At 42.6% G+C, this 11,346-nt stretch overlaps 1 protein-coding gene across 2 annotated transcripts; it reads right to left on the reverse strand.

Moving 5' to 3' along the window:
• Window positions 1-2,133: 2,133 nt before the first annotated feature.
• On the reverse strand, window positions 2,134-3,630 carry RB195_025531 (uncharacterized protein; the record flags this gene model as incomplete). Of its 2 annotated transcripts, XM_064213722.1 has the most annotated exons (5): window positions 2,134-2,191; window positions 2,835-2,933; window positions 3,002-3,090; window positions 3,312-3,438; window positions 3,512-3,630. In XM_064213722.1, 5 exons carry the CDS (start codon window positions 3,628-3,630, stop codon window positions 2,134-2,136), a joined length of 492 nt encoding a protein of 163 aa, XP_064069603.1. The 2 variants fall into 2 exon arrangements, with proteins under 2 accessions (XP_064069603.1, XP_064069604.1); XM_064213723.1 differs by lacking the exon at window positions 3,312-3,438 and having other exon boundaries at window positions 3,505-3,630.
• Window positions 3,631-11,346: the final 7,716 nt, after the last annotated feature.

The raw sequence follows: 11,346 nt of genomic DNA on the forward strand, positions 1-11,346 counted from the left end.
ATGTGAAGGGAATGACGTGACTACCAAGTATGAAGGTTGACAGAAAGAATACAGTCGCAATTAGCGTGCAGACAGGTGTGACTGTGGTGGCGGTAGGGCGGTGAGTCCAGATGAAGCCTGAACCTGTCCTCCAGCTCGTGAGGCCGGTTACTCTATGACATAACCACACCGCAAGGCCAATTCAGCATCGCTTTCACTTTCTTCTCCAAAATCGCGTTCGGTTTTTTTCTAAATGAGAAGCTGCAGAAACTTTGCTTACAATCAGTTCTTGCATTTGTTCAATACACACGAAAAAGTGCAATGACGAGTAATCGTTAATTAGTTCTTCAAAATAACGGTGTTGAAAACGCTTAGAAGGGTGGAATCGACATGAGTTCCAAACAACAAAGGCGGGTCCAACTGTCTGAAAATATGCCTAAATTTGAAGAGGGAAGCATGGACTTTAATTAAGGCGTTTTTTTATGAATAAGAATAAAATTGAGTGGTATTCCGTTTCGTTTTCAGTGCGGAACAATTATTCTAATAAAAATCCCCGAGCACGTTGCTTACCCCTACTTTACACGGTGTTTCGAGGGTCCACATGTGATCGTGACAAGTCTTGCAAAACCTAATTCATGGTTTATTTTTATACTCATGAACAAATCTTTCCTGGTTGAGCATGAAGAAAAACGAGATTTTACGTCTTTGTTGCTGCACGTGGCTGACATCGTGGCCCGTGTTTTGGCCCGAAAATGAGTCCCCTACATAACACCTGTAATTACAGACAGAGTTTTTTTTCGCATCAAATTTCAGCTATGCCCGTTATAACGTCCATCCTCTTCATCTACCAAGTATCTGGAAGACGTAACTTCGAGAACTTTTGTGAACGTTGTCTTTAGGATTCTACAGTTGATTCTTCAGTTCTTATTCTTATTCTGATTCTTCAAGCTCTTTCATGACTGGTAACTGAATCACAACAAACCGAAAAAAACCCCTCGAAAAGTCAAAATAGCAGGAAATTCATGACCACTGATGGGTTTCTGTAAGATCTGTGGGCTTCAAAATCGTAGAGGAGCATCCTTACAAGTACAAAAGGAAAAAATCGTAAAACCATTAATTGCTCTCTCCAAAATTCTCTCTGACGGAACTTTCTCCATTGTTAAGATTGCTTCCGATGGATCGCCATACCTTAACAATGGAGAAAGTTCGATTATTAACATGCTTTTAGAAGTTTCTCATAGGAATTCACCAACCTAACAAGTTAAGAATCTCAGCACCACTCGCTGTCAAACTAGACAAAATACCAGATGGGAAATTTGATAGATTTTTGTGTACGAAAAACGGAAAAAGTAGCAACATCGGAAATGGGTCTCGTATATTTCACTTACCAACGGATACAACAGCCCAAAATGCAGTTAGTAATCAAATGACAAGAGTTACGGTACTCACCAGCATTCGTCGATAGATAATGCTGTGGGTTTTCTGAGCCTCGGGCCATCACTCTCAATGCCATATCAACTCAATAGAAAAACATTCTTAAAGTTACAGTCGGCCTCCACAAATTCCGAGATAAGTTTCGACCCAGACCAAGATATGAAAGCAAGCACGAATAAACTAAACCCCAGAGCGTAGTACTGTTACCTTTGGTTCCATTTCTGCGTAACTTTCATGAAGACCGTGAGCCAGCACGCGAAGCAGACACGAAAACCAAAATTACACTTTCTGGGGCGTTGTGCGCTTATAATCGTCAAAGACGAGTCATCTACACCAATCTCACTCTCGAGGAGTGACATTGATTTACAGAGATCCGCGAAATGGTAAAAAATGGGGACGTGCACCTTCCAAGTAAGCAACTAAGGTGGGGAATCAATCATGTCAAAAGCTCTTTATCATAAAATAAAAATTTTCTCCTTCAAGATAACACATTTTATCGACGCGTAACAGAGAATTGCTTACTATAAATCCCTGGTTAGTATATGGATGTCTGCAGATAAATCTGCTGGTCTGGATTAACGATTTGTGAGCCGCTCATGAAAAATCGTTACAAAATCTCGGCATGTCGAGGTTTATTGAAAGTCGCATATTTCGATTGATTGGTGAGCGGGCAAGCAGAATTGTCCAGTGTTCTAAGCCGATTTGTCGTGTGTCTGTGCCTTATCGGAGCCAAAAGCTGGGCACCGTTGTGATGAACTCCACACATTCAAAATCCGACCTGTAATAAGCTGTGTAGGAGGACCAACAGATTAAATCTCAAGTCTACTTAATAGAGGTGTGGGTCAGTTAATACCTGAAATGCCATTTCATTCTCATTTGTCGAACGCACACCATTTCTCTGGAAGCTTAGGCAACGCAAAAATTGAAGGCAACTGCGTAAAAATCTTTTGATATCACCTTACTCTACACGAATGCGAGAATAGTGAGGCACTACAAGCTCTATCTAAGAAGCTAGATTGAAATAACAACAGCTTGGGAGCACAAGAATTTAGGAAAACTAGCATAATTACACTTATCGAGTAACGCCCGGATTACAATATTTCCGTGCGCTCAGGAAATTATTTGAGAGGAGATATAGATAGTAACCAGCCGACGACTGGCACCAGTACTGACAATCTGCTTCATGAGCGGAATTGAAGGGCCTGTGCTGTCGCAGGCATTAGTTATGTATTACAGATATATCAGTGACTGTTGCATCATAACGTGAACGCAGTCCGGAATGGATGACTACTTTCGAATACTCAAGCGGCAAGAGCGCTCAAAAGAAGGCTGGTTTCCTTACCCGAGCAAGCGAATAGATATTTCTAGTGGCATTGTTAGGGTAGTGTGTTATCGCAGAGAACATTGCATGAACAACTTACTGCACCCCGAATTCGTACATCCACATTCTGCAGTCAAACGCGCGGTGATTCGCAATATTTTTGAAGCCGCGTAGTTTCGAAAATCGCATGTGCCAATGCCTAGACATTGTATCCACATTACCGAAAAACCAGCACTATAAATAGCAATGTTTCACGCGCAAACAAACTTCCTCTTTGCCTTCCCTTTATTTCCAAGAGCGTCAGTCGATGCAGCATTGCTCACACAGAGTTGATGAGGTGATCCTGGTAAATATTCCTAACGCAAATATCAAAATCTAGCTTTTCAGGAACACATTATACGACAGATACAGCATCTCTGAAATATGTGTTTTTTGTCTTTACGGAACAACAGGCGACTGCACACCAATAAGGTAATATATGAGATTGAGTACTTGACGTGCAGTGTAATTCTGAGAAAACTGATAGGAATATTAGGGTGAGGATCACAGAACACATAGCAAAAAAGCGGCGAGGAACCTTGATTACATTATGTGGAAAGCATACATATGAGGCACAGAACGGAAATGATTTTGGTGTCAAATGTGTTGCACAGGCTCGCAGAACAGAAATATTGGCAAGGAAGACATTGAAGACGTTACGGAGTCTTAAAGATAACCCTTCAATGAAGACAGAAAAAAAGGCTTGTCGATGGTGAAGGAGCACCTGGTACCACTAACGCTGCTCGGCTTATAACTGCCTGGTCTTGTGTGCGTAGATCAAATGCTATATCATCGCATGTGATCTTGTTCGCAATGTTCATTCGTTTGTACTCATGGCAGCGACAAGTGCGTGCCATCACGGCCGCACATCCAGGGGAACGCTACTTAAAATTACTTTCAATACATATGACTTTCATTTTCACATACTATGAAGGATTATCGAAACAATTACTCAAGATGGTGTGACAATTAAAGGCATCACTCCACGAATCTAGGGTGGTGCGGGTTTCAGGTGGGTTATGCCTATACGGAGTCGTAGATTATGGAGAGAAATGTGATCCCGTCCATTTCTTCCTAATTTACGTTAAAAAACGGCCTTGAAGATACGACTTCGAGCGTTCCGGCGCGCTATTTTCTACAAGGAGTTCGATCGGAGCGCGCCAGCCTTGTGCATGCGCCGCATCTTCCGCGCCGTTTTTTTACGGCAATTAGGAAGAAGTAGACGGAGTCACCTTCCTCCCCATCATCTATGACCCCGTATAGGCATTGCCCACCTGAAATCCGTACCACCCCAGATTCGTGGGATGATGCCTTTAACGGAGTAAACGTGAGATTGTTCCAGTCGACGTCCACTCAGGCTTATGATTAAAAGGACAAAAAATAAAATGTCCGGCCACTATGTACCCGCGTCAAGGAGCACATAGAAGGACTCGTGAAATCAAAAACATCAACCCCTTTAGGTGGTCATCGCAGACAGAGTCAAGACAACACCCCTTTCAAGATAGCTGTCACGATCTTGGCACGCGAATTTGACGTTCTGGCGCGAAAAACATTGGAAGCGTTTTATATCACGGCCAAAAAACCTAGTCATGAATCGTAAAGAAGAATGGATCGCTGTGACCAAGGAGCTGCCGCCATATCAAGACCTTTGCAGGTCTTGACCTACAGGGTCAGAGGCGGGGGAATTGTTACTAGTTACTACTAGCGGTGTAACTCTAATAACTGGTGGTCCGCCAACATCACGATTTTGTGGCTATCAAGGTGCGCTATGGTGGTCTGCTTTTCTGACGTTGTCTTTGAATAATCTGTTTGGTAAGTCATATCTTGTGGGATGACGAGGCGTTTGAGAGAGTAGATTGCACGTGTCTTTGATTGTCCAGGCTCTGAAGAAGGCGACGACGCTGAAACGTCAGCCAGAATAAAGATCAATAACAATCTTGGTTCTGCTCAAAAAGTAATACATAATCAAACTCTACGATGATAAGATTCAGAGAAGGTCGAAGTTGGGATTTCCTATTTGTTGATAACGAGGCATGATGTGAAGTCAAAATGAACTTGATGTCCTGATGCCAATTGTTAAAGTCTATCTATGGTTATTTTGGAAATCCGACTAAGTGAAAGCATGGTAGGCTAATAGACCAAAATATCGATTTCTTGTCCATGAAGGTGCCAGCACAATCGCGCCTTCACGTGCTAATACGAAGCTATGAAACAATGTCAAATGACGAAAGGAAAACAGATAATATGATTCTTGCTAACCTCCACAACGTCGTACCTCTCCTCAGCAGAGTTGAGGCTGAGTTCGATCGGGTAAACTGAGTGCTGAAAGCTGGGCAGCACATAAAAAGGCAGTACTGGGGAAAAATGTGGCAACCTATCGAGTATTAATTCTGCATCACTGATTCATACTCTCATGCTTCTGGAACAAGGCGATACTAACACTATCCACCACGTGAGCTGTCTAGGAGTTTACATCCAAATTGCATTTGAGGTCACACAACGCACAAAATTCTCGGGATTGCTCGGCGGAGGACAAAGTGCGGCGTGAAACAGGTAACCGACGATCGTGAGTCGTGGTGAGAAGCTTCTGTCGCGGAATGAAGAGGGCAACGCTGCTGCAATTCATCCATCCGTCCTCCGTTTCATTGATTGTGTCAAAATACACTCACTTCTCTAGCCATGATCCACTTTCACCTTTTGTGCCAAAAATTCATGAGTGCGCTACGCATCAACATCACAAACTGACGAGACCGATTTGGATATTGATGTTACGAGAAGTTGGTGGAAGTGATCCATCACGAAGTCCCCTTTCGGCTCCAAAGTTGGAAAGCAACAAAAGAAAGAGGAGGCAAAAAAGTGGATTGGAGGAGTGTTCAGCCTTCAGGTTGAGACAAAGGAGGTGGAGCCTGGCTGGAGTTAATCACGTCCCTTAGCGATAGGAATTCAAAAAAAAAGGCATTTCACTTCAAGAATGGCGAAAATCCAACTACCAGGCGAAACTTAATCGTCTGTTGTTTAGAAATCTTTTAGTGCTAGCCGGAACATTTAGCAAATAAATAACTAGCAGTAATATTTATTCTTTAGATGGACATTGAATGAAACCTATTAGCAGACAAACTGTATCTCTAAGGATTACTATTTGGTGTTTAGCGCAGCTCAAGGGATGGCGAAAATGCATCGCACTTTGAAAGTTCGCAGAAATTCCTTAAGCTTCTTTCTCTCTTTTGACTACTATACCGACATAACTCCAGCTTCACTGAAAATATTTTTGAAATGGTATAGGCACAATCAACTTTCTTTTCTCCCGGTTTTTCGCAAGGAGTATCATATCTCGACACGATATTCACTGCCGATGTGTGAGTGTCACTCGTATCCGCATGGCTAAGTGCAGTATCTACAACTTTATGATGCCACGGATGACAAAAGGTCATCGGTTACTGCTAAACTCCCGTTCCGGTTGTTCATTATTGGATTTTTTCTTCCGAAATGCCTATTGTGTTTCATTCTAGTACACGCAATATGAAACTTGCTACCATTGCGCTTTTGTGTCGATGCGTTCCATGCACCAAAGTGAGGCTTACTTGCTGCAGTGTTAGAGTTGTGTGGTGACAAGTGCCCATAAAAGCTTACTCAACTTTCGAATTGTTTTTCAAAATACAACTTATTACAGCTCAGAAAGTCAAGGGCAGCATATCGAAATTGGGTGTCCCAGGATCTCTCCAGAAAACGGTGTGGGAACCTGTCTCCTCGAAATGAATCCCCCTACGAGGCATCTGATAATCCTTGCACCACTTCTGGAAACGGAAAATCAATAAGCCGCTGACGCTGCCTCTCCCGCTCACTCGCAAGGATGCCTGCTCTTGGATACGTTGTTAGGTGCTTCGTAGGGGGATTTGGTGCGACAATGCCAATTCCGTTTTCTGAAGAGTTAGGTCAAATTGGGCGTGATTGCACCCACGTCCGTATACTACACCGCTAAATCTGTCTATTCATATAAGAATCCCAACGCTATCTATTTCGTTGTTTGTTACCTTTGATCAGGCACACAACTTTACTTTGCAATAATCGTCAATTTTTCCATGTGCACATCCCTTGGATATGCTGTATCTTGGTCATACAATCTACTACGAACTAAACGCGTTCTTCATGAAAGTGTACATTTGCGAAGATAACCTCATTCCGCAGTAAGGCTCGTAAAAAACAACTTCCTATTTGAGCTAACTTCGTCGGTGATGGACGGAATACAAACTGTGAGCTTGCTGGACTGTGTATTTTGGTTTCCAAGTGTTTCCAGCTATGTCTTTTCACTCGGTTCACTACGTGAGCTAAAGGTTACATTCAGCCGTTCAAAATACAAGGTACTGTTAGCACTAACGCATCCGCTGTAAGTGTCGTGCTTCGGTGGATGTGTTTCCCACAAAAAAATACCCTGGGACAGAAGATAGATTGTGCTTGTACAAACTCGAAATTGTTATCAGTAAAATTGTCGGTAGAGTATCTAAAAGGAAGCTGAAAGTTTTATTTATCAAATCAACGCAAACAACCGTTTTGGGCTTCTTAAGAAGACGTTAAAGTCAAGAATTGAGCCCAAAAGGAAAAGAGATATACGTGGATTTCTCTTGATTTGTTTAAAGGAAGCATACCACGAATCTGGGTGTGGTACGGATTCCAGGTGGAGTATCCGTATACGGGGTCGTAGATTACGGAGACCGGGGTGGTTCCGCTCAACTCTCCCTGAATCACTGTAAGCAGTCGGCCCCTGAATGCTGCTTTTACGATGCTTTTTGTTGCAGCACGCCCCCTTGCACGCGTAGCGTTCCTTACTGCCTATCGGAGCAGTTCGAATTGATTTTCGACGAATCGCAGGGCTGAGGCAGCGCAAGAGGTGGAGCGTTGCAATAGATGGTGTCGTACAAAACAGCATTCTGGACGCGGTTGTTTGCAGTGATGCAGGGAGAGATGAGCGGAACTACCCCCATCTCCATAATCTACGACCCCGTATACGGATACTCCACCTGAAATCTGCACCACCTCACATTCGTGGTATGCTGCCTTTAAGTTGTAGCCAAGACTGGTATTGATTTTTATTAACAGCTAACATTTCGGCATTATTGCCTTCGTTAGAGCCTGGAAAAAAATCAAAGCCATCATTGATTTATTCTTTCAATTACCTTACCACCTAACAGAATACATTCAAACGGTAGGCAAACTCAAACAGCAACACATCGGCTAATGCTTGCCTCATTTGCTAAACTTGTAACGCAACGGACTACTACGTATCACAACTGCGAGTCTTTTATAAGGGTTTTTTATAGGGACTGATGGCCCGCTCTATAGATCAAAACTCGGACAGATATTGATATGGCGCTAGTTCGTTTGCGATCGCAATGCGCTCATCATTCCTGTTCATTCTTGAACTCCTGGTGGTGATCCAAAATGCCTCTAGTGTTTCGCGCTGTTAATAAAGATCAGTACCAATCTTAGCTACAGGTCAAACAAATAAAGAAAAAGCTATGCATTCAACATGCCAAGATTCAAAGACAGCCGAATATGGGCAAAAAAAGATCTATATGAAAGGATAAAGGATAAAGTCACTGGCGTATCAATCCATTTGGGATGCCCCAACGCGTTTTACTGGAATTCGTAATCGTTGAGGTTTTCTGGAACGCGTGTTGGCCTATACAATGACTTGCGGGGGCCAGCCGGTGATCAAGTCAGTGTTTTTATCCTCCCGGACAAGTCTGGTACCAATTCATCGACACCGGAGGGATGAAAGGCTAGGTGAGCACTAGAGCGGATTCGAACCTCCGATCGATCGTGCAAGAAGCGGAACCTCTAACCGCTACCCAAGATCTATATACTATAAGCAATTTGTTGGCCAAGGTATCCCTAACAAATCTAGTTCGGAAGATGTTGAAACTTGAAGAAGAAAAAACCTAAAGTTTGCTTCATCGTCGAGAGCCCAGGCATATAAGCTCCTATTTGTCCTTTCCATCACTAAGTATGCGAAAGCCTTCGACAACGCAGAAGCGAACGTTGTACGGTCAGCACGGAACGATCAAGAAATGGACTCGTCGCGTATGAGGAAGTTTGTTAATTGATTTCACCTATAGACCATTATGATATGGCATTGCATGAGCAACCAAATATCTTGATGTTAAAAAAAGTGACGAAAGGAACTCCAATTCCAACTTCTAGTCGCAAGAAGAAAGCTTGGTTCAGGAAGATCGCCTAATGTATAGAAGGAAGAATAGAACTACAAGTATCTTAAATGATGAAAAGTTCACCACACATGTACATACTTCGGACATTCATGAACGATAAGAGCCACTCGAAAGAAGAACTGAATAGGAGGATTAGGGCAGAGTAGACTGTCTCCGCTCTCGCCAGCCAGGCTACTGAGCAAATGAGAGACCGAAGCCTTCTGGCTCACCTGCATGACTCGGCAGTTTTTTCAGCGCTCCGCTATGCAGCTAACACATGGGCAGGTGTTGCTGCCACCTCTAAAATGCTACTCACCTGTCACTCAGAGGCGGAAAATTGTCTTCCAATGTTCGATCAAAGCGCTCAATGTCAAGTCGAGCCTTCTAGTTGCAGCTAAGCAGTCAGTCCACTCTTAGCGACCTGGCGGAATTAGCATATGGAACGTCAGGCGCACGTGCGTCAGTCATATTTTCTTTTAGAAATATCAACGATAAATGTATGAGAAGATCGATAGACTGTTCCCAAAGCTGCAGAACTCCCCGATGGAGCCCAGAAAGAGATGAACTTGAGTGTTCACAGCACAACTCAGGTGACTGACAGCTTACAATGTCATTATCAATGAACTAACAATGATGGGGTCTTCATCGGCAAATATGAAGTATGAGCAGTAGGCAACAGTATGAGCGTGGCCCCACTCAATTCACCCTAATCCTGCTGAAAAACGGCGTCGGAACCGCTTCAGCTCATACCAGATATGACAGAATGCGCCATCCTTGTACACGCTCCGGTTCCCTCAACAAGATATCCATTAGTGTTATACTTGAAGAGGCTCCTGAGGAGACCACAACGATTTTCCACTTGCTCATGGATGCAACGAGTGCACAATGGTTGCGTGTTTTCACGTGCCTTGTAGGAACAAACGATATTTCCTCTGTTGTATTTCAGAGCGATTGGAGGGAATTGGGCATTCTCACGCTCATACTCGTAATCGACAACCCGAACTCTATATTTGCCCACAGAAACCCTAACATAGTCCGTTACGCTACCTTTAAGGGAGAAGGTAGTTTTATACAGAACAAATAGGGCTTAAAATATTCCAACCAATGCACACTTCTATTGTGGAAAACAAAATAATCTGTAAAAGCCTCGCTACTATTCTTCAGCGTTCTGAAACCAAAAGTCGGCATTATTTGATCTTGAGAGAAAAAAAACTGAGGGCGACTGCTTTAAACTGCGAGATCCAGAATCGATTGATGCTTCAGTTATAGCTATGTACGGCTACCCTGGATGCTGTTCTTACATTCTTGTCGATCATTCCATATCATTTCATACTCTGTTTGTTGAAAGGAATAATTCATAAATAATCTGGAATGTTTAGTGGACAGAAGTTTTTGATTAGATCAACGAAAGGAACTGCTGAAAAAACCCCAGGAAGCTAGAACTTACTAGATGAAAGTAGGACTAGCTAGACTAACTAGTTTTGATTGGTGTTTTGGTCAGATAAAGAGATTCGACTTGATTCGTGACAAGTCCCTGCTTTCAACTATTCAACGTGAACATTCGTAGGGTATTCGTATACAAATCGCCTTAACTATCCACAGACGCCCATACCAGTGTAACAGTATATGCGTTAAGTAGATAAGTTGGGCTTCTGGCTATTAACAAGGCTTTCGAGCTCAAGTATATTTGTATATTTGCAAGATTTTCGATGGAGTTCATATTGCTTATGAGAATATTGAAATATTCCAGCTTTCCATCTCTTATGATTCCTCGGATGAACTCATTCATGCGCTTCGGGTCATTTCAAATTAAAGATATTGGTTCACCTTATACTCATTCTTTCCACATATCTTTCCTAAAGACAGCGCATCACGAAGTTTAAGTTAGAAGATTGCAAGATGAATAGAAAGGGGTTGGGGTGAAGTTCACGAATATGAATACAAGTGATCAAGTGATTAGTTCCCCACAAATACAGAAAAAAAACGTGCATAGTAACCCAATGTGCGCCCGAGTTGCACGCGGAAATTGAGCACAATTCTTCTCATAGTTCTTTTTTTGTTTTATGGCACACCTGCAGGTGTTTTCAATAAATAAATAAATAAATAAATAAATAGTCATGAATTACATCCGTGCGAGTAACTAATCGTTGAAAGACAACATCAAGCATTCCGTGTTACGCTACTCTTCAAGGATGATAGTGGTACGAAGAATGACAATCCCATGGTGTAGTGTGGAGCGGTATGAGTTACAGTCATCATCATATTCTAGGCATCTCCATATTTTGGAAATACTGAACCCTTTTTTATCCTTTGCTACTATCTCATTCAGCAACAGATACATTCTGTTTTTTTTTTTCTTTTCGAACCAAA

The sequence above is a fragment of the Necator americanus genome, chromosome X, assembly GCF_031761385.1.
Source record: "Necator americanus strain Aroian chromosome X, whole genome shotgun sequence".
Classification (NCBI taxonomy): Eukaryota; Metazoa; Nematoda; class Chromadorea; order Rhabditida; family Ancylostomatidae; genus Necator; species Necator americanus.